At 40.4% G+C, this 23,591-nt stretch overlaps 2 protein-coding genes across 2 annotated transcripts; both read right to left on the bottom strand.

The window, feature by feature from the left end:
- Nucleotides 1–8,571: 8,571 nt before the first annotated feature.
- Nucleotides 8,572–12,751, bottom strand: stk16 (serine/threonine kinase 16). Its single transcript, XM_030780714.1, has 8 exons — nucleotides 12,741–12,751; nucleotides 11,796–11,934; nucleotides 11,292–11,511; nucleotides 10,781–10,914; nucleotides 10,241–10,361; nucleotides 9,789–9,884; nucleotides 9,186–9,307; nucleotides 8,572–8,884 (listed from the first exon to the last, which is right to left on the bottom strand). The coding sequence occupies exons 2-8, from the start codon at nucleotides 11,879–11,881 to the stop codon at nucleotides 8,743–8,745; spliced, it is 921 nt and encodes a 306-aa protein (XP_030636574.1). The 5' UTR covers nucleotides 11,882–11,934; nucleotides 12,741–12,751; the 3' UTR covers nucleotides 8,572–8,742.
- A 901-nt stretch (nucleotides 12,752–13,652) lies between these two features.
- tuba8l2 (tubulin, alpha 8 like 2) lies at nucleotides 13,653–20,680 on the bottom strand. Its single transcript, XM_030779551.1, has 4 exons — nucleotides 20,589–20,680; nucleotides 15,904–16,126; nucleotides 15,366–15,514; nucleotides 13,653–14,956 (listed from the first exon to the last, which is right to left on the bottom strand). Exons 1-4 carry the CDS (start codon nucleotides 20,589–20,591, stop codon nucleotides 13,982–13,984), a joined length of 1,350 nt encoding a protein of 449 aa, XP_030635411.1. The 5' UTR covers nucleotides 20,592–20,680; the 3' UTR covers nucleotides 13,653–13,981.
- Between the last annotated feature and the right edge of the window lie 2,911 nt (nucleotides 20,681–23,591).

Below are 23,591 nucleotides of genomic sequence, written 5' to 3'. Positions count from 1 at the left end.
AAGTTGGGGAAACAATAAGAGGTTAGGCTGAGGCCCTTAAAGAATACTTTAAGAAGGACAGTTGATTGGCTGAATACATGAATGAATTGGAACAGAAAGCGCGACAGCTTGCTGGCTGCATTTCAGCCTCCCAAATGGCACTACAGTGAATTATGTTTGACTTCACTTAGTAGATGGAGGCAGAGTAAACACTGAAAGGGAGAACAAGAGAAAGTGTTTACCTCCTCTGAGGACAAACAACAAGATGCACATACATGCATAAACACTCTCACACATACACTTGTGCACATACACACATACTTGAATACTTTCAAATACAGCTGATACACCAGATTCATTCATTTCTATTGCTGGAAATAAGCTGACAATTAACAACAGAGCTTTACTTCTGTTGTGGAATGTATAGATGCTCATCTGAAAATCTCTCTGTGAAGAATTTAGACAACTGTCTTACTGTTACCATTTTAACACGACGGTGCTTAACCACACATATTATGGTGGTCTAGCTGATCTCATTAGATGCTGTTCATTAACATGGAGTTTTGTATAAAACCATTCAGTTAGCAGCGTTTTCCTTTTGAACTGCACCACATAAAATCTGTTGTCATGAAATATTATACTCAACCAAATTTTTATGTTTTTTTTATTAACATAAAACAACACACAATATAAAAACTGATCACTTCAAAAGAATGGTGTCTAAAAAATCTCTTAGTTCATCGTGTAAATCTTTATCACTTACATACTGTTGTCTCGTGTTAACGGAATGAAATATTTGACTCTTCACATTTCTCTGTGCTAAGTGCATATGTTTTGAAGGCATGCCGAAACATTTTAATGTTTGTTTTTTTCTTTTCATTTTGTGTTTAAAAAAAATGACCAAGCCACTCAAAAAAACTTTATACGACATAATAAAATCATAACGTGAGCTGTAACAAGATGCTCATCGTGTAATAACAAGCTTTGATCACTTGATGATGTTTTGACGAAATAGTTTTCTACTCTCCTATGCAAAAACTCACACGTTTTAAATAGCTGCACCGCATCATTTGTTTACACTTGTATTGAAGTAAACATCTTCACATCTGCAGTAGCTGCATGTGCAGAAAAGAAATTGAACTTACTTGAATTTGTCAAAGGCTTACATTCCGACATTATCCAGTCGGACCTCAACTCATTGCAAATGCCTCCTCCTGTGACTGATGTTTTTGTTTTAAAGGACAATGAGGCGAATGTGCCATTACGTTCAGCTGACAAAAGGAGACAGGGCTAAAGAACACCATAGCCAATGAGTGAAGCGGAATGATGATATTGATGGTTCTGTTTTAGCTATTGTTGTCTTCTGTGTTATTTAAGTTTGTGGAACTCTAATTTATTTGCATTGTAAAGAAAAAAATGAATGAAAGTTTGAAGAAAAAAAGATTGCATTTGTCTGATATTGATTGACCGTGTTAAAGTAAACCACTGAAAAAAAAAAGATACAACAGCTGAAGAACGTGTATGATGCTGCCTTGTGCTTAAAAATGTGTGAGGCTGTCTCTGGTTTTTGAATGTTTGTTTTTGTCTTTTCTGCTGATACAACAAGCGAATAAACTTACCGTATCTGTGTATCTGAGACAGTCACTAATTGCTCCATGACCTAATGTTCTAATATTCCTTTCCTAGAGAATCTATTGAGCCAGATTTCACATGGAGCTAAGTCATGGCGAAGACAAGATCAATTACATTGTGATATCAAAATCTAGTTAAAGATATGTTCATGACAGTATACCCTGAAACAAACATAATAATGAAGTTACTGCTGTCTTCAAAAAAATAGGCTTGAACAGGTAGAGGTTCAGACAACAATAGTTTGAATACAGAGTCAGTATAGTTCATCTGTAGTCCGTTTATGATCATGACAATTTACTATAAATTATACCCTTAACGTCTCACCCGATCTGGGGTTTTGACTAGTGTCTGACTGAGAAGCTAACATGGCACAAAGAAGCAGTAAGAGGGGGCAATTTTTCAGCAGGCTTCAGAACAAGCTAAAAATGGCCAAACTGGTGACCAACTTTATCCTCAGCTGTATTTAGACCCTGATATTTGAGACAGACTAAAAAGAAAACCGCAGGGAGGACCACAGAATAAGCCGGACAGTAGGCCTGCTTATGTGACATTAGTTTGATATTATTCAGTTTTTCGGTTTCATTGATCTAATAACGTCTCACTGGTTTGAAAAACAATCGTCCTCTCCTAACAGTTTAATATGAATATTTTCACGCTGCCTGAAGCATTAACACAGTTTGAAGCGAATAGCTTATTTAGGCTTTGATCTAACTGCGCAACAAACACAAACTGTATGTGTGTGTGTGGGGGGGGGGACTCATTGCAACAAAGTGAATTTAGGCTCAGTTCGTAAATCGGTTACGTCACACACAAGACAAATTATAACATGCAGGATACTTTAATAGAACATTTCTGAGGGCGAGGCATACTTTTTCTTCATCGTTTCGCCACTCACGTACTCACGTTGTTTTGTCCTTACGCTGACAGTGTCGCTGATAAACATGCCAAAGGAAGACGAATCCGCGACGCATAATAAACTAGATGTGGGAGACGTTATTTACGGTCGTCGCTTTCAAATATGAATTACTAAAGCGGGTTTACTGATAGTCAAATAATTAAGTTAATGAAGGGGAAGTAAAGTAATCAGCTCTTTGATGGTGATGTCACCGAACCCATTTCATTTGTGAATAAAAAAAAGCCAAAATGATGAGTGTGTGACCAAAACAGGACGTTTTATTGGGAGTCCGTGTAAGGGCAGTGATTAAATATGCTACAGGACAAGAGGAGACAGCATATAATTTCTCTATGGTGGGGCAACAGTGTATTTATGTAGTGATTAAATGCATTTTTAACTGGCCGCGGGAAGGCAGCCCTGTCTCGTGAAAAACTGTCGTCTTCAGTGATGAGCAGTGTGCGCTTCTGAGTTTGTGAAAGTCAGATCGGCTTTAGTCGCAAAGCGAAGTGCATCCTACAGTACCCAAACGATGGAATTTTGACTATTCTAGGAAACACGAAAATGTAACTGTTTCTTTTTCATTCAACTGGGCTGAACGAAAAGAAAGCCTATCTGCAAGTTCTGAAGTTGTATGAAAACAGCAATGCCCAAAATCATTCAGTTAGTTGGACGGTTATTGCTTTTGTTAAAACCACTCCGTTTGAAGCCTTAAATTAACACCTTGAACAATGATTTTTAGTTTCCATAGCTGATTCAGACAGGCCCATACTTGGACGAGATAAGATAAGTGGCCTTATCCACTCTGTTCACGCGAAGTCGACATGGCTTCATTATTATTTGTTTCACTTTGGGAACAGCCCTGTCATATTTTAAAGATGCAGGTCCGCAGACTCTCTGCATCCAAACATTTTGAACCGCCAAAGGAACAATGCACCGTATTACGCTTTAATATGAAAAAAAGGAAAATCATGCAAATTGGAGTCCTTTTGTGAATTTTATTAGGTTGGATATTAATGTTCTCTATTCATATTCCCTGAATTTTAAAAGCAGCCTACAAAACGAGTCCTCTAAGGGAGATCCTGTGAGAAAAACAAACAAACAGTGGAGTGCAGACAGAATAGGTCTCAATAGTGAGCTCACAGCATCTCAAAGTGTTTGCTGCAATGAGTGCAGTAATGGAGGTTATTTTCAGAATTGGTACGATGGAAGACGAAATAGGAGGAGGCTTGGGGGGGGGCTATGAGAATTTTCTAACCTGGCTGTGTTCAGTCAGATCATTTCAATCGGATCATGTGAGAAGTCTTTGACGAACTCAACAGAACCCCACGTCTGAGGAGCTATTGGTATGAAACATATTTTGACTGAGCTGGTATTTTCACACAAATTTGTTCAACTGTTTCGAATGAGCTTATCCACGGGGCTTGTTAACGGGGCTTATCCGCTCTTGGGGTAGACTACTTCCTTTGAGCCGTAACTTTTCCTGTGATTGAAACTTCTGCATAAATTCTCTATTTAAGGTGGTTTTACTGTTTTGCACCATCAAGAGGCGGATTTGACAGAAGTGCTGACTGCCTTTCCTCGGTCTAACGACTACCGCAATGACCCAATATGTGTAAAGCATCAAAGTCCTCAGCCGTCTGTTCTATTGACTAGACCTATATATTACTTCAGACGCCACGCGGCCTCTGCGGTCCACCAGAAAATGGTCACAATAAAGTCTCGTTTCGCGATAAAATATATAAACGTGTTTCTTTTTATTTTGCCTAGTTATAAATCAACAATAACCTGAGCGACTTAGACCTCGTAAATATTTACCCCCTGTAGTTTAATCAATCAGCGAAATGTCGTTCTCATTACGGGAATATGAACAGATTGTGTGATCTTTTAAAGTAATCACCCATATTGGTTCAGATTTCCCTCGGCCTTGTCGTGTCACTTAAGCTAATGGCTAGGTAAGAGAATGAGCGACGGGACTCGTAAATTCACATCTGTCTGACTTTAACCGCTGGTCAAATTGATGAAAAAGGCCAAGTTTGGATAATAAACTACATTTCTCTTAAAAGGCAAGACTGCGTTCCGGACGGGCGTTTATTACGGTAGCGGGAAATCCATTATATGGGCGAAATGTGGCTTAATAATCAAGTTAAGCTAATACCTATAAGTCAAAATGATGTGACGTGATTGGCTTGGAGTCAACAAGAGGTTATGTTTGTTTTCGCTGCTTGTCATAAATGCTCAACCAGGGCAGCAAATGTGATAAGCAAACATACAAGGAGCAGAATGTGTTGACTTTCCACACAGGTCATTAATTTCATATAAGCCCACTTGAGGTTGAAATGCTTACTAAGGGACTTCTCTGCAGTGCAACGTTTTCCGCAATGATTCAAATGTAGTCCTAAGCCTTTCCACTGTTTCAGTCTGATAGCAAATCGAAAATTGATAACAATGCATCTAGTAAACGATCGAACTTACGCAGTCCACTGACCGAAAGGTTCTTCCAACTTACTGAGAGGTGATAAGTGATCGAGGTATTGGTAAACCCTCAAACATGTTTGGACCTTTAGAAATATGACGTATTTTAACAATAAATAGCACAACATTAATAATAATCCTTATTAATAATTAGGACGAATTTTGGTTTGTTTAAACTCCACCTTTCATGACTTTCATAGACTTCAGTTCAGGTCATGTGACAACCATATATGGTGCTTCTACACTTTTAGAGGTCCCTTCCCCAGCCCACCTCAGACAGATAATGATTTAAGGAGACGTAAGATCACCAGGTGGATCAAAGCCACTCAACGGTGACCCATAATCCTTAGCTAATTAAATAATTTCCTAACTGATTCATCGTCAGATCAATGAAGCCAGAGATGGTTTATGGCGTGAAAGCAATACAATGTGGCGACCTGGGAGGATCGGTGTAGCATATTAACAAACACAAACAAACACAAACACACACACACACACACACACACACATGGTTAGCTTTTGACAAACGGTGATTATTTCTGTCACACGCTGAGTTATTTGTCACTGAAATGGAGGTCAGCTTTGTACTGACCCTGTGGTGGATCACCATGACATCATTTCTGGAGGCTTAACCAGGATGATGGTGAAAATAAAGATGTTACACCAAAGGGGTGGCTGGGGAACATTCTCCAAACCATAAACATGGTTTCTGTATAATGAATGCTATCTCAGGGGGTCAAAGATGAGGCTTGCGTATGAGGGGGGTGAGATTGAGGAAAATGCTAATTAAAGCGTAATTTATTCTACAGGGGGTAATACTAGCACGTGTTTGTCTCTGGGTGCGTATGAGGGAGAGGACACTTAACCTTGTGTGTATGTGTGTGTGTGTGTGTGTGTGTGTGTGTGTGTTGGTATGTGGTTTATGATCGTTCTCTCCTGTCTAGGTTGTGAAATGGGTTTAGGGTTGCTGGAGAGATTGATTAGGACAAGGGGTGAGGTAGAATGTCACTTTGACCTCTGGAAGCCGGTGAGCAGTAAATCCAGCGTCCTAAACCGGCTGTAATAATTGTTTCACACCTCAGCCTGACTGATCTGGCCTGACAATAATCTTGGTAATAATCCTTTCAGAAAAGAGAAATGACTTGATTTAAGCCACTCAAGTGATGTTTCCCAACTCTAGTCTTTGGATAGTCTCTGAACAGCGTGTTTATTCTTTCAGATATTACTAAAAAGCCTTGATTGCATTGAAGGTAAGATGGTAAACTGGTGTGTTTGTGTTTGGGTTAGAGGATAACATGCTGCAGTGACTGTGTTAAGAACTAAATTGAAGAACTGTCATAGAACTAGCCTCTTTATCCAGCACTCTGTTTAGCTTATATACATTGAACTAACAAACAAACAAACAAACAAACAAAACATACAAAGATGTCTGTACATCATGTTGTGTCACGAAAAATGATCCATCTTTTCTATTGTGCTATAGATGTTGGCCTCTCTCTCAGTTTAATCTGATTTGCTGATTTGCTTTATTGCTGAGGATTGTGATAGTGTTTGTATTTATATAACTGGAACATACTTCCTTGTACTAATTGTGGGCTCAGTGGAGTGAAAAGAATGCCATGGTCTGGACCCAACTAATCTATTACCACCCCCTTGTGGTGAAGAAGCTACATTACATCAGTACAGAGGTGCATATGTTGAGGGAAAACAAACACTGTCAATGCTGTGGTTGAATTATTCTTTAATTGATTTCATATTTTAAAAACATCAACAACGAGAGACAGTCGGTCACAAGGACAGAAGTTTGTAAATGACATGTGATAGAACAGAGGCTCTAGAATAATATTCAAAATATCACATCTGCTGCGAACAACACAAAATCTCAGTTGTCCTGTGCTCACTAGGTATTGGCCCTAGAATCATTTCATAGGTTATGAGTATACTTTACAAAGGTCTTTAAAAAGATCTGAAAGCGTAGAGCATAACATAAGAGAAAAAAGGGGCTTTACAGTCAAAACCCATAAATTAATGATTTTATATCTGGCGGAATGCATAAATTAACAATCAGTCCCCAAAATATGCACTAAAGCAACAAGACATTAAAGCTGCATATTGTATTTTCACATTGACCATAAAAGCATGGGAAAGAGATGTTGAATAACATCTTAGTGCTTTAATTTACTTCTTTGCAACTGCTATCGCATGCTTATTAAGTTGTGACGAGTGCCTTATTACTTAGAACATCGTACCACATGACTTCCAGATTACACAATGATGGCAAGGTTAAACAGTCTTTTCGGGCGGCACAAATTTTGCAGCTCTTACCCTCAACTAAGAAAAAAAAATACTGAATTTGTCTTATGTTTTATGTACTGACGTTTGCATATTGTTTACATAATGTTTCGTTTGCATTGAGAACAACAGGTGGAACATCTTGCCCTTGTAAAACTGCCTTAAAAGTCGGACATGTAACACTTAGTTAGAGGATTACAAGCAAATGAAGTGTGACTTGCTGCTTATGTTTCCTATGTCTCTAGCAGTGTACCACACAGTGCAGGTTTTTCTCCAACAAGTAAATGATTAAAAATGATACATATGAAACACAATCCAACATAATATACAGTAATTATGAATATATCATAGAATCAGCTGTATGAGACATACAGAGCATGACGCTCAAACACCATGCATACATAGATGAATACACACACACACACACACACACACACACAGACACACACACAGACACATACTAAATCAGACACAAATACACTCATTTAAGATACAGAAGTACACTCAAATCCAACACATGCAAACACACACAAAGTGATCTATCACACGCAAACACACAAAAATTGCATACAAAGTAACAGATCTCTCTCTTGTCAATTTAAGCTGATTCCTGAAGCTGAGAGAATCCAAAGGCAATTACACTGATTCCACAGCAAGTGAACAGCAAAAAAAAAAAAAAAGAAAAAAAAAAAGACATTAAAAAAAAGACATTCCTCTCCAAGAGAAATATTACAGTCAGATATTACTTTCAAGGGAGCCAGACCTCTTCCAGTCCTTAGCCCTGCTTAAAACAAATCAACTGTATTTTTCACTTGTAAAAGGGACCGCACGCATCTGCACACACTCTCTCTTTTATCAACTCTCTCTATTAACACTCCTCTCCCCATAACAATAGCTTGCTTTGTGTTTGAATCATAACATAATGACTACCCACCCCAAAAAAAAAACAAGTTCTCTTTTGTTCCTTAAAATCTGTAGGCTGGAAAAAGAGAGGAATGTCATGTATTGTACGCTCATGTGCTCCCTCCCCCAACATTCACATATCGGTGGAACTGTCTGACATGAGACAAGTGAGATGGTATGGACGAAGGCCTACTGCACGTCCCTGTAAAAAGTGTCTATTTGCGAGAGGGAGCGTGGAATGGTATATGTACTTCTATGTTGTGTAAAAAATGGACAATGATTTAAATTTCCATATTTTGTAAAAAAAATGGGCACTAAGATATTCTGTGTGTGTGTGTGCGTATTTGTCCGTTACAGCATGCGTGTGAATTTCTTTGTTAGTGCGTTGAGGTAAAAACAAGCATTTGTTTGTGAGGCTGTGGGTTCATTTAGCAAATGAACCTGTGTCATCCCCGAGAGAGTCTAAGTGCAAAGTCCAGAGTCCAGAGAGAGAGAGAGAGAGAGAGAGAGAGAAAGAGAGAGGGAGAAAGAGAGAGAACGTTTATCCCTATGGCTGTGGATCAGAAACATCATATCCTGTTTGTGTCGACGGTACCGCCCTCCGAACCCTGGAGGTTCTGAACCTGGTCTAGAACCCAGTTGATGTCAGGACGTTCCTGGGGGTTAGGCACCATGATGGAACTGAGGAGGTTCTGTAGGGCTTGAGAATAACTGCGCGTAACAAACAGAGGATTATGATGATTAGAGCAGCACAGCTCAAGTCTACAAAAACATGTATCATACTAGCTGTGATGTTAACTGTAGAGGTTTCTTTCAGGTATTTTTACAATTGTATTTCATTAGCTAAGCTGTATGCTAGCCAATGTGAGTGCTAGCCACTTCCTTTGTTCTAATATGTCATCAGCACATGGGAGCATTGTTTTTTAATCTGTTATAGGAAAAGGCTTCAAGTTTCCCACACTGACAAAGTCCTTATGTGCATACTACAATTAATGACTAGTTTGAGAGTCACCTGCAGGGCTGTGGGATGGTGACAGGATTCTGGACAGCCAGGGCTACACTGTCACCTTTTTGGAATATCAGGTCAAAAGGTCCCTCCAGGATCATCATACTGTACAGCACACAGCCAAGAGACTAGAGACACACAACACAGAGAGCAGGAATGCTCACTTTTTTATGCTTTCAGATAAGAGGAGAGCACAGACTCACAGACAGATAAGAGAGAGACATAAAAGTTACCAACAGAACAAAACTGGTTAGCACCACACAGTAAATACCAGAGGTTAATGTAAATAGTAAACACCTGTGGAAAACTATGAACAGGGAAACTTTCAGTTTAATGCAAACAAGAGGAAGTAAAAGATAGAATTTCAAAACAAGATGGACATTCATAACCTAGAAGCTTTCAAAAGGCCACAGAGAAGGCCAAAGAGAAACAAACAAAAATGTAAATGTTTAAAACCACACATTATCATTAGAGGGATTCCTGTGTTTTGTGTCTGAACTGAGCAGAGGGACACAGCAACCACCAGTCCTGGGACTAAATTAAAAAAAGAAAAAAGAAAAAAACTTATTTGAGGATGAATAAGAGACCAAAAAGGCCAAAAAAGCTCACCCAGATATCTGTGCGTTCATCAATGATACAGTGGCTCTCCACATTAAAGAGCTCTGGAGCTCTGTATGAGATGGTACACCTCTGAGCTGCCCAGTCCTGGGAGATACAGAGTTATAAAGAGAGAGACAGAGAGTTAGTGAGAGAGAGGGAGAGAGAGAGAGGGATATTTTGGCAGTCTTTCGAAAGGGTTTGTAGGTTCATCTGTAACCAGGCAATCTAGACAATCATAACTACAATTAGATCATTCAACAATGAGGTGAGCAGAAGATAGAGACATTTTTTTTAATCTGTGGAGTTAGAACACCACTAAAGCACTATGAATAATAGTGGACGTGATATTGGTAGGCAGAGAAAAGCAGCAGCGTGCTTCACTCAGGCCGACATTACAAAACTAACATAAAAGCTTCTCTTTGAGAGAAAAAGCGAGCTTGATCCATGCTGTTGGTTCTAACCTGCAGGGTCATGGCTTCTCGGGAACCCCGTACTTCAATCCTGGCCCGGTTCATAGAACCCAGGTCCATTAGGACCGGTTTATCATCCTCCTCCAGGAGGACGTTGGTGGGCTTTAGGTCCCTGACAACAGTAACAGACTGTTTAATTTCCCAGAAAACTGAAAAGCTACAGGTAGCAAAACTAAATTACAAGATGATACCATCGCACAAAATCTGGTTCTTGGTAGCCAACCTAACAGACTGGCAAACTATAATTCTGTCGCGTAAAAATAATTACTGTGTTTATGCAGCTGGCACCAATCACTACCCAATGTACGGGAAAAAAATATACACACCCTCACTTAGTGTGTTGCGGCCAATCACATTTTCACTGAAGGCTTTAACAGTTCACCTGCTTTGTTTTCTAAGCTTTACATTTTAGACCAACATGGGTAGGAGACACATATCATCGCCTTGTGATATTCACTGATATTTGTTCATCAGTTCGTTTACCTAATGGTCCTCCATGAGTTTTCCATGAGTGTGTGTTGATATCAGTACCTGTGTGCATAGCCCTTATCATGGATTGCTTTGAGACCTTCACAGATGCCACGAAAAATATGCAGTATTCGCTTTTCAGGCATGTTGCTCCCTTTGTCTCTCAGTTTCTCCAGCACTGACCACAGAGTCCCCTTCTGCAGAGTGTAAACGCATACACACACACACACACACACACACACAGACACACACGCACACAAAAGTAAAGACAGCTATCCTAGTTGGGCCAAAAGTTTTTGTACACATGCCATGCACACAGACACACTGCATACACATTATATTATCATTTTAATCATACACACGTTTACTAATAATGTCAACAGCTGTCCTTTGGGCTGTTCACAACGCACAATTCTACACAACCGCGAGCCAATTTCAAACTATTAAAACGGGCTATTTACATCCAAGGCTAGTGTCATTCTACGCACAGAACATAGCATCCCACGCTAAGGTTAACATTTTTACCTTAACAATAGGAAATGATTAATGTCCTGTTTTCTGAAAGCATACTCACGCTGATATAAGGGAGCAGTAACCAGGCCTCGGTCTTGCCAGCCCGCTCTGTGAAGGTGTGTCCGGTGAGGCCCAGGACGTTGGGGTGGTTAAAGAGACGATGCATCTCCACTTCGTTCTGAGCCTCTTTACGAGCCTCGCGGTCGTGACACAGGATCCGTTTCAGTGCATAGAAACGCCCGTCGTGAGCTCCCTCGACCAGGTCGACATAACTGAACCCTCTGAAGCCCACAGCGGAAGAGAAGTACGAGGGAACAAGGAAAAAGGGATAGGGAGAGGTACTGTTACTCTGTAGAGGTCTTTTGTAACAACAGGTCGACAACATTATTTTGGCATTGCTTATATCTGGGTTTTATCGAACAAACATTCAGTTTATTTATAAAAGTGAGGTAACTTTCCTCAGTGGTTCTCTAAAATCAATTAAGACTGTCCAAGCCTTGTAGTGGCCTGTTGGATGTTGAAAAGCAGGATGCAAATCTGACCCGTGGGCTGATGTAAGTCTTACCCTTCGTCCAGTTTCTGAACAAAGTAGTATCTCTTGTTGTCAATGGTGATGGCACTGCGAGAGCAGATACACATAGCCTGTCCCATCCTCTCTGTGGCATTGCTCAACCAACCAATCAGGAACGAACAAGAGAGTGGCACTGAGTAAGAGAGGAAAAGTCTGTTTCAGTCATAAACTGTTCTTTTTTTTTTTTTAACTTGGGTTGATGTAATGTAACATCCCAACTTAAAATCTGGAAAGCACAAATAAACATATGACTGGACACAATGAATAAACATTTGACAAAAATGAAAAGATTGGTCAAGTGCGATCATTTATTTCTATGTGCGCTCTCAAAATCTGTGCCTCCATAATCCGTTTGATAAACAGGTCGTCTGTCTACATGAAACTTGATCTTTAGCTTTGTAAGGGGAAAAAACTGTCTGTGTCTCTTCAATTATTCACACTAGACAACCTGATGTAGCTGCATCAACTGAGCACACACGGCTGGTCGCTCCGAAATGGCAGCATCTGCTGATTGGCTCGTAGAATGTATGACGTAGGTTGGTGCTATCAAAACGCAAGTTTACCACTGATTATGCTAAGTGAGAGAGACAGGCGTCCTTCAGACATATCTGTATAATGTACAAGTTTCATGATACTGGTATAACAGTTTTCCTATAAACAAGGGGCAAAGTCTGGACAGTATGGAACAGTAAAGAACGAAGCCCAGCTCTTTTGAGAATTCATTCAATGCTAACGTGGCACAAGAGCAGCTAGCTATCTGTATGGTTACCATGAAACTAATCGAAGCTACGGTGAATTATTAGGTTCCATCGAGATGCAGAGACCTATACAAGATTCTGAACTAACTTTTGTATAAAACCGTGCGGTTCTACATTATGATCCACTGTTGTTTTAAAATTCTGTATCGAAATCATTTGCCAATGGACGGCTGAAAATTACCTTGTGAAGAAGTCTGCGGCGTCCACAGGGCTTTTCCACTAGAAGATACTTCCGTGTACACATATACGTCGACTTGACACACAGTCTTGCTCTTTTAACCCATAAAGGTCCGGACAAAAGCTGGAGCAAGTTGAATGAATTTAATACAGTAGGTTTCAAGTTATACTACAAACGCTGTAATCCATGAAATTGTTTTTGTTGAGTTTTGCTTAATTTGTCGTATATAATGACAGCTATTGTTACTAATGGAACCAACAGTAAATCTCTGTAACGTATATAAGACATGCATGCCCTCTAGTGGATTTTATTTTAACAAGGCAAGTACAAAACAAGCAATGATTCGCCTTGTTTTGTGCTCATCCACATTTCATCGCTCTGTGAAAAAAATCTATTGAGGTAGAAGGCTGACTGGGTAATGCAGCCGATTTACCAAAGTGTTAATGTATACTTGTTTGCAATATTGTTCATGTTCCTAAAATGTTAAAACATAGCCGAGCCCACAAAGCTCGGCCGCTACACAGTGAGAATTGGTCAGTATGCACGTCTGTTACGCTCAAGTTGCTCTTCGTTTGAATGTTTGACAGACTTAATATAATTAACATAAGTGTAATAGATAATAATAACAAGTGTAATAACATAAGTGCAATAAAAATTGATTTATTTATTTTGACTTAACTCCCTTGGATTTGCTCTCTGTATAATGCTGAGGAATTAGCCACATTATGCTGTTCTGGAGCAAAATAAAGTCATTCATGTTTAAATAAACATTTCAGATGCCCAAAATATTACCCAGGCAAAACAGATCATTTACATACTGTCTACCATGTAACTCACTTTTCAACCTCACTTGACTGGAGGGGTAAACAAACGCTTGCACTTCTGGGAAAAATGCAATGAGAGTCAAACACTGAATCAGAATTTAACTGCTTTATTTGGCAGTTATTAAAGACCAATAAAAAAAGAGAAAAGATCACTTAACAAAGAGACAGAAATGAAGTAAAAAGACAATGTAAATTGGAGATAGCTTGGTTGTCACAAGTAATACGATGTGCAATGGTGTACCACAACATTGCCTTATATGCTTTCTTTGGTAATGACAAGAGGACAGGACAGTGGTTTGCACAGTTAACACAAGAAAGGGAAGTTCATTTCCTCTTCAAAGGTCAAGCTATGCAGGAATTTTCCAGGGTTACTGTGGCTTTGATGAGCTTTGAGCTGTCATCTGGTAGCAGGTCTCCACCTTAGTACTCCTCGCCTTCCTCATCGTCCTCAAAGGAGTCGATACCCACCTCCTCGTAGTCCTTCTCTAATGCAGCCATATCTTCTCTGGCTTCGGAGAATTCACCTTCCTCCATTCCTTCCCCAACGTACCAGTGGACAAAGGCCCGCTTGGCGTACATGAGGTCGAACTTGTGGTCCAAACGGGCCCAGGCCTCTGCAATGGCAGTGGTGTTGCTGAGCATACACACAGCCCTCTGCACCTTGGCCAGATCTCCTCCGGGCACCACAGTAGGAGGCTGGTAGTTGATGCCTACTTTGAAACCTGTGGGGCACCAGTCCACAAACTGGATGCTCCTCTTGGTCTTGATGGCTGCGATGGCTGCGTTGACGTCTTTCGGTACCACGTCTCCGCGGTACAGCAAGCAGCAGGCCATGTACTTGCCATGCCGCGGGTCGCACTTGACCATCTGGTTGCTAGGTTCGAAGCAAGAGTTGGTGATCTCGGCCACAGACAGCTGCTCATGGTAAGCCTTCTCAGCAGAGATCACTGGAGCGTAGGTAGCCAGCGGGAAGTGAATGCGTGGGTAGGGCACCAGGTTAGTCTGGAACTCGGTAAGGTCCACGTTCAGAGCGCCGTCAAAGCGAAGGGAGGCAGTGATGGAGGACACGATCTGGCTGATGAGACGGTTGAGGTTGGTGTAAGATGGACGCTCGATGTCCAGGTTGCGACGGCAGATGTCGTAGATGGCTTCGTTGTCTACCATGAAGGCGCAGTCAGAGTGTTCCAGTGTGGTGTGTGTAGTCAGGATGGAGTTGTAAGGCTCCACCACTGCTGTGGACACCTGAGGAGCTGGATAGATGGCAAACTCAAGCTTGGACTTCTTGCCGAAATCAACAGAAAGACGCTCCATCAGCAAGGAGGTGAAGCCTGATCCGGTTCCTCCACCAAAACTGTGAAAAACCAGGAATCCTTGCAACCCTGTGCATTGGTCAGCCTGTGGAATTATGGGAAGTGAAAGGAATTATTTATTACCACTGCATACTCTTAAAACACTGAAACCATTTATCACTGTAGTCTTTAACCAGTGCCAGAGGTTTCTTCCCCCAAAATCAGTATAATCATTTGGAGGAAGTGACACATGCATTGCTAAGGCAGCCTAACATTTGTCACATGGTCAAACATTACATATGACACATCAACTAAACAGATCCTCTTAGTTTAAATTTGATTGACAAAGAAGTGTGAAACAAGGCAATTCATATTATGAATTATCAGTCACATGAGCAGGAACAGTGAAAAGTGAACCCCCTCCCCCTCCTTTTTTTTTTTTAAATTTCTTTTCATGGCTATGCCTCAACCTTTAACATGAGACTGTGAAGCTTCTGAAAATTAGTTGTTGTTACCAGTTTGCGGATGCGGTCCAGCACTGAGTCGATGATTTCCTTGCCGATGGTGTAGTGGCCACGGGCGTAGTTGTTGGCAGCGTCCTCTTTACCCGAGATAAGCTGCTCTGGGTGGAACAGCTGGCGGTAGTTACCTGTGCGAACCTCATCTGAAAGTACACAATATTAAAGGTTATTACAGGACAGCTAATGTCATCTTACATCTGAGCACACATAGTCCTTGTCTGCCATTCTAAAATCAACTGTTTTTATATCATTTATATACTGACATATACTCTTTCATTGCCAGAATAAAAGTGCAATGTTTGCTGCTTTAATGTCTTGCTGTTCATCTTAATTTTACAGACGAAGGCACATTTTGAATGTTCTCTGTGGGTTTAAAACATTAGGGCAATGGAAATCAAGTTTCTGATTTTATGACTGTTTCACATACACGTGTAACAATCTCAAATATCACTACACTTCCCTCCCTGAAGCTCATATTTGCTTTGATGGTAGAGATAACGATCGAATGAGGGTTACGTGAAAGAGCACTTACCAATGACTGTGGGCTCTAGATCCACGAAGATGGCGCGCGGCACATACTTGCCAGCCCCCGTCTCGCTGAAGAAGGTGGTGAATGAGTCGTCGTGGCCACCCACGGGCTTGTGGCTGGGCATTTGGCCGTCTGGCTGGATCCCATGCTCCAGGCAGTACAGCTCCCAGCAGGTGTTACCCATCTGGACTCCAGCCTGGCCGACGTGGACAGAAATGCACTCACGCTGTAGAGAAACAAAAGGGGTGGAGACAGTTAGCATCCCTGTCATTTAGCTAAGCCCTACACTGCACAGGGAGAGATAAATACTAATTTAAGTATATTTATAGAGAAATAGAGCAATATCTTCTTTCAGCATCCTCACAGAGTTAATATGATTCATTGTCAATGTGAAATATCTGTAAGGCATTCCTCAGACTCTTATTGACAGAAAGAGTTCAAAGATGGGTTTGAAAATGGCGATTAATCGGCTCTGCTGTTTAATTAATTCTGAAATCCATGTTTTTGGCTTAGACAGAGCCTAAAACAACAGTTCTCCTCCAGATGGCAGCAACCAACAATTTCAGAGCTATGGAGAGGGGGTGTGGTTTTTCATCAGTCATGGTTGACTGACAGCTGCAGCTGACAGGTGAGCTTTGAGAAAGAATGGGGGCACAGGCAGAATGGAAAGAGCTCAACCTGTTTATCTGCAGTTCTAGTAAGTCACGGGTTTATCTTCATTGTGCTTTTGCCCTTGGGCTCTCTCATTTGGCTTAACTGACAAGTTGCTGGGGGAAAAACAGACCAGCTTCTTACAGTCTCTACGTTGTTATTAAAGAGAAGTGGCTACATTAGTTTCACCTCCACATTGTATTTCATACCACCCACAATGCTGAAAATGGAAATACTGACACCCAGTACACACACACACACACACACACATCCCTCATATTTCATTCATTTGAAAGTAGCCCCACAGAAGTATTTTGGCAACAAGTCCACACAGACCCTGAGATGGGTGTGGAGAGGCATTCTAACAGGTTAATATCAGAAATGCGCAAGGCCACCGCCCCGCTGAGGTATTTCTAGCATGCAGCAAAAAGGCAGCGTAATGTTGCAAATGACCAAAGAGGTTAAGAACAATCGTCTAAGGCACTCCTCCCTTTCAGCTTGTCAATGGTCTCATTTGGGGAAAGAAAAAAAAGAAAAAGAACAGCAGTTGTTCCACTTGTTCGCTTCATAATCCTGTTTGAAAACTGGTTTTGTGACACATTAATGAGGTTAAATCTGTAATGAGGTAGAATTCTGATTGGTGTGGTGATGAATAAGTTACGATCGAAAGGGAGTTGGCGGAAACATATTTGACTCAAGAAGTGCACATGAATGAAAACCGCGGCCTTGTCTTTAACCATAACACAAATATGTGAGAGGGAAGCGGTAAGGCAGGAAAGAGGGAGAGAGAGAGTGGAAGAGTTGTAAAGGATCTAGAAGCTATGGACCAAATGGTTAGCAGCTGACAGATGTCTAGGTAATTGAGGATCCCCTGTGGATGACAATTTGCTAGACTTAGGAAAACAAATACCACAGATCTAAAACACATTTATCTCAGCTCCAAACCATAGCCTTCAAACTCCACAAGAAGAGATAATGAATTATGCAGAAATGAAATTAGCTATGCTTCCTACTGAAAATCAATACTTAGCGATTTGCGCTATGTTAAGTAAACAATACATTCATGGACTTTGGAGTGGTGATTCAATAACCTCCTTTGACACACTCATTTTCAAGTGCTTTAACTAACATGAGGGGGTGACACAGCCACTTCTCTCTTCAGCTCTGTAGATACGACTGAGTCTCTTAACTAACTCTTTGAATAAAAGAACCTTCACATGACTGATAACATATGGATATGATGCACATCTCAGTCCTCAATGTAGATCAACCACAGATGGACTCTCTATTCTTTGTGTGGTACCACTGAAAAAGTAGCGTCTCAGTGGTGTTAACACACGCTTGTGATATCTGTCCTTCATGGCGCAATACTGAGCACTGACAGTCATAAACAAAAGGTCTCTGTCCTTATCTTCAGCTCAATCTTCAATCTGCGTAAGGGTGGCTAAAACTTAATTGCCTAACTGTAATATAAGTGCTCCGTAAGGATTTTGGGTGGATATCTGTGCCTCTACCCCGGAGAGGTGCTCTACTTTAGCCTAGAGAGGGACATTTCCATGCAAAAAAGAAAAAAAAAATCTATGCATTCTTTAACCCCTGCTGTAGGATTCTCTGTTCTCCTGAATCCCCTTGTGTTTCCTGTTGGTTGGGGGTCCTATTTTTACCTCCCTGCCAGCAAACTCTTAGTAATACAACATTGAAGAGGGTGGGGGGGAGAGAACACAGACTCATAAGGACACCCTAGTATGGACATAACAGCCAGGTCAACAGGCAGCTATTTATGGGAGTTTGAAAGCCCCCTTCAAATATTATCCAGTCTATACCCCCATACCCCTCCTCTATTTCTACCCTACCAACCCTTCACTCCTGTGTGTGAGGTACTGTCACATCCTTATGTCAGTCGTGTAATCCTGTGCAATCATAATACCACCAACACACGCAGCTGTTACAGTTCTCCTTCAAGTAACAATTACCTTGGCCCCATAGTTATCGAACCCCCATGGCTTTCATTAGCAGCACAAACAGTGGACCTTGTGCGTCTGCAGTTGCTCTGTGTTGCTTTTCCACAAGATACTTAGAAACAGCCTGACCTAACAGGTTGAATTCTCAGGATGAATACTCGAATGAATCTTTTTACGTATTTATTTAAGATCTCTTTTGACCCTTTTTTTGATATTCCAGGACAGCAAGCTAGCAAACCTAGTGGTTAAACCAGTAAGTACAAATGATAAAAAATTATATGTAAAAAAAAGAGAGAAAGACAGAGAGAGGGAGAGGGAGAGGGAGAGAGAGAGAGAGAGCGCGAGGGAGAGAGATACAAAATGCCCATTAAACGTACGTTTTCTATGACCTTTAACTGGATTTTTGAGACTAAGTATTGCACAAAGTAGGACACCTTCACCTGAGACTTCATTTTGCTGATAGCACAGTGCCTGTTTTTGTTAATATTTAACAGGGAATTCAGTATGGGAACGTCACAAGCCTAACTTATTTACCTTGAATCCTAGAATATAGATTGTGCCGCCCCACTGAAAATGGTGTTGATAGATTTTCAATACATTAAAGGTATGTCTTGCTTATGTCTTGCTTAAGAGGTATGTCACTGGTGAGACTGAATACTACATATGTGCTCAGTTCACATAGAAGCAGCTAGAATGCAACAATGAAGTTCTAGTCAAAGCAAAGAAAAACAAAATACCATTTGTGAAAGGTGTGTGGAACTGAGATACACCCAATGCATGAATGCACGGACTGTTAAAATCCTCCAACGACTTCCTTTCTGCTTCCTCTCCTTGCTTTGCGACAGTGTAAAGAAAAATACAGATCTGTGAACAGGGACCAATAAAGTGTTTGAAACATTTGTCTCTAGAGTGCAAGAAAAAAATGACATTTGACTCCAAAGTATCCCTCTTTGAAACAGGGTGGCCAGGATTCTGTGTGCTTCTCTCGACATTATGGTTTATGCTATAACTATGTGCTTGAGTTTGGTTTAATTCAAATGACTGGTCACATCTGCTTACGAAGTGACATGAACCTGGCTCGAGGAGAAAGGCAGGAGCAGTCACACTGACTATGGTGTGATCTGAGAGAGATATAGAGAACATCTGAGATTAAATGAATGATCTGAACGAAACTGGTGAGCATATTTAAACATACCAGGAGGGATTCTGCACGTTAGGAGAGAACAAGTACACAGAAGCTGCAGCGCTACTTTTTTCCCTCCAAGTCATGGGTCACATACACTGTACACACACATGCACGCTAAGCACATCAACATTCAGCACCGAAAAAAATCAACCCTAACCACGCTGACGGCGCATGGTTCTCTACCTGAAACAGTCTTCTGACAGATTATTGAAAACTCCCGAACGACAGTGAAATTACTTAAAAAAAGAAAGTTGGCAGTTCACTCGACATATCACCATCATTTAATTTCATGAGGACAAAATAACAAATAGGCAAAGTAGCTTTTCTTATGCTGCGTTCAGAAAACGTTATTTATACAAAAGTGGAAAATTACAAAGCGTCTGATTAGCACAGCAGCGCCACAGTCGGCGTCCAGGTGAACACGCAACGACAAAATAGAATCCGCATTTGCAAAATGGATACTCGGAGAACGATGCGTCACGTTAACGTTTCAGAGCGAAATCTGCCGGAGGCAATCCTGCAGGATTAAGCCCCTGCCTTCATATAGCCTAGTCAAATATGTCTGCATCGAAAGTAACACGAGAAACTTGAGAAAAAGCATGCCAGTCTGTACAATCAGCAGTCAGCCCGTATAAACTGATTTTAAATCAAACTCTGCAAAATATAGTTCTATAAAACATTAAATGCAGAATATTCATAACTACCCCGGAATCTTATAATTTGTGACAACGCAGCAAAAAACATCCGTCGTAATTGCTGTGTATCGTCTAACCGTTTAAAATAATAAGATATCTTTAACTGATATTGTCCGGAGAGATTAATTACAGAATGTGTTATCCCTAAATAACTTTCCAACTTTTTGTTTATGTATGTGTAAAAAAATCACTTACCATTTTGCTCCTGCGTAAGGTTCCTCCTGAGAATATAGAAATCTGTTAAAACTTTTTTTTTTTTAACTTCTCACTTCGTACCTACAAGGGGGTCTGAGTGAGTTAGTCGCAACAGATTCTGGTATCGAGAAAGGTTTTATACCTACTATTGGAGGAGGGGCTCTCCCTCCTACGCACATTACGCATCTCACGGACATAGATGAAAAATACGAGCGTGTCACTAGAAGCACGTGCTCTGACATCTCAAAGCTATAAAATACGTGTTGTTTTTGTTAGGCTACAGCTTGACATGAATCGTACTTTTATTAATTATGAGTATAATATAAATATGCAGGGAAGAATAATAGATATTAGGATAATCGGTTTCGTGCGGTGTGTTCTGTAGGACGACAACAAACTCTTCACGACACCAAAAACATAAGAATAATTATTAAGATGTAAATTCAAAGCAGTAGCTGATGCATTGTTAACCATGTCAGAGTTAAGAAGTCTATGCAACAGGGACGAACATGACTTTTTTTGTCATTTTTTAAAATGGCGCATCCTGCTTTGTCCTTCTATCCCCTCGAGAACATTTCTTTAAAGCCAAATTCTCTCTTTCGCGCGCGCGCGCGCGCGCACACACACACACACACACATATAGAGAAAATGAAGGTGGCAAAGTAGTTGATACTGATTTAATCAGTAGATACCCGCTCAACCCACCCGGCTCTCTCTCTCTCTCTTCATGTATACAGTTAAGCCCAAAATTATTTATACTCATGCCAAATTTAGATTTATAGTGAATTTTTATTTGACCAATAGATTTCATCTGCCTGGAAATGACATAAACAAGTGACAAAAGACGATAAGACATTGTGTCAGAGAAGATAATGATAAATTTTTCACAAAAAAATGCCATATCCAAAATTACTCACATCCCTTGAATTTGTCACAAGTTTTTGCAAAAGCTCACTTGGACAAAGAAGAAAGCTCTTCGTCATCCGACCGCAGAATTGATGACCAAAAGCTTTCTGCTTTTCTGTCTTGGAGAAGTGGAGTCCTCCTTGGCAGAAAAGACAGACAAGAAGAAAACTTGTGGTCATTGATTCTGTGGTTGGATGACCAAAAGCTTTCTTCTTTGTCCAGGTGAGCTTTTGCAAAGGCTAGGCAAGCCTTTGTTTTCCTGTCTTGGAGAAGTGGAGTCCTCCTTGGTCGGTGTCCATGGAGATCAGCCTTGTGCAGTGTCCACTGGAGTGTCTGTCTTGAGATGTCAGTACCAGAATTGCTCAGATTCATCAGGATGGCCTTGGTGGTGATTCTTGGATTGTTCTTGGCCTCTAAAACTACCATTCTTGCCAATGCAGGGGTCACTTTTGGATTCCTACCCCACCCTTTGAGATTTTTCACAGTGTGGAACTCCTTGTACTTTTAGATTGTGCTTTGCACTGTGGCCACTGCCACTTGAAAACACTTGGATATGGCTGTATATCTTTTCCCCATCTTGTGAGCAGCCACAATGAGCAAACAGAGGTCTTACCTAAGCTCTTTGGTTTTAGCCATGACTTGCAATTGACTAGTAACTGACTAGAGAACTACTGTATGAGCTGTTCTCAATTTATAATTGATTAGAATGCTCTAGAGCATTGTAGAAATTACCGGGACCATTTGGAATAGTATAGTAGCTTACATTTTTTCAAAAATTTGTGACAATTTCAAGGGATATGAATAATGTTGGACATGGCGTTTTTCGTAAAAATGTAAAAAGAACAAACAAACATAAAAACAGTTCAAATTTATCATTAACATCTTTGACACAATGTCTTACCGTCTTTTGTCACTTGTTTATGCCATTTCCCACCAGATGAAACCTATTGGTCAAATAAAAATTCACTATAAATCTAAATTTGAGATGGATATGAATAATTTTGGGCTTAACTGTATACACACACACACACACACACACACACGACCCAACACTATTTAAAATAAAATTATCCCAACTTTAATACAAATACACAGTGGAAGGGACTGTGTGAAGTAGTATGAAGTATGAATGAATGTGACAGTATGTAACAAACTTTGAATTGAAAAATGGCCCTGCTTTATTATGCATGGATCAAGAGTGTTTTTTTTAGTGGTATTCTGGAATGTCACACAGAAGAATTCAGAGAATGGTGTAAGTTTTGCGGGTGATAAATAGTAGACAAAGACTTCACATCTATAACTGCTTTAAATCTGTCCATAGCCTATGGAGGGCAGGTGACCCAGGGTGGAGCCCCAAGAAATCCTCTTTCCTTGAATCTCACTCTATGGTAATCTCACTCTATTGTTGTCGGTTACTGTATAAAACTGCCTCTTTATTTCTCGTCCTTGTCCTGTAAGATAAATTAAGGAGTTCAATAGGATAAAAAATGTCTGCTTAAATGGTAATTCTACAAAATAGAAAGAGTATTGTGGCTTAAGGAGAAAAGGCAACCCATACATTAAGGCAGGTTGTGAGCCCTGGTGAATGTAAAGTCATCTTTAAGACTTTGTCCAATCAGATTGCTGATAATGTAATCTGTTTACTTTTGTCTGTACTGCCCCATGTAGAACAGATGTTTTTTTTTGAAGGATACAATTTTACAAGGAGGACAGAACTAGTTCTGACAAAAAAAGCTTTGGAGAGAGAAAATTTGGCAAACCATACCTCACTAAAAATAATTTTCTCTTCTGTAATACTTTACAACAAGGCGAGGTTAATGTGACTTTGTTAGATAAGACGTTGGGATTCAGACATATCTCTTCTGAAGGAAAAGACACTTGAGTAGATAAAGGGATGGCTTGAACTTAAGCAGACTCAGTCCCCACCTTTTCAGAGCACAGCTTGAAAAACTGTTTCCTCGTTTGAAACCTTGCTGTTTTAAACTGGCGGCATCTAGTGGAGAAACTTTTCTGTAATACACCGTGAGTCCTTGTCTGTGGACAAGAATTATTGAAGACAAATCCAGGACTTTGTATTTGTATCTATTTGTTATTTAT

Source organism: Chanos chanos, chromosome 7, assembly GCF_902362185.1.
Source record: "Chanos chanos chromosome 7, fChaCha1.1, whole genome shotgun sequence".
In the NCBI taxonomy this organism is placed as follows: Eukaryota; Metazoa; Chordata; class Actinopteri; order Gonorynchiformes; family Chanidae; genus Chanos; species Chanos chanos.
This window is presented reverse-complemented; position numbering and strand designations above follow the sequence as displayed.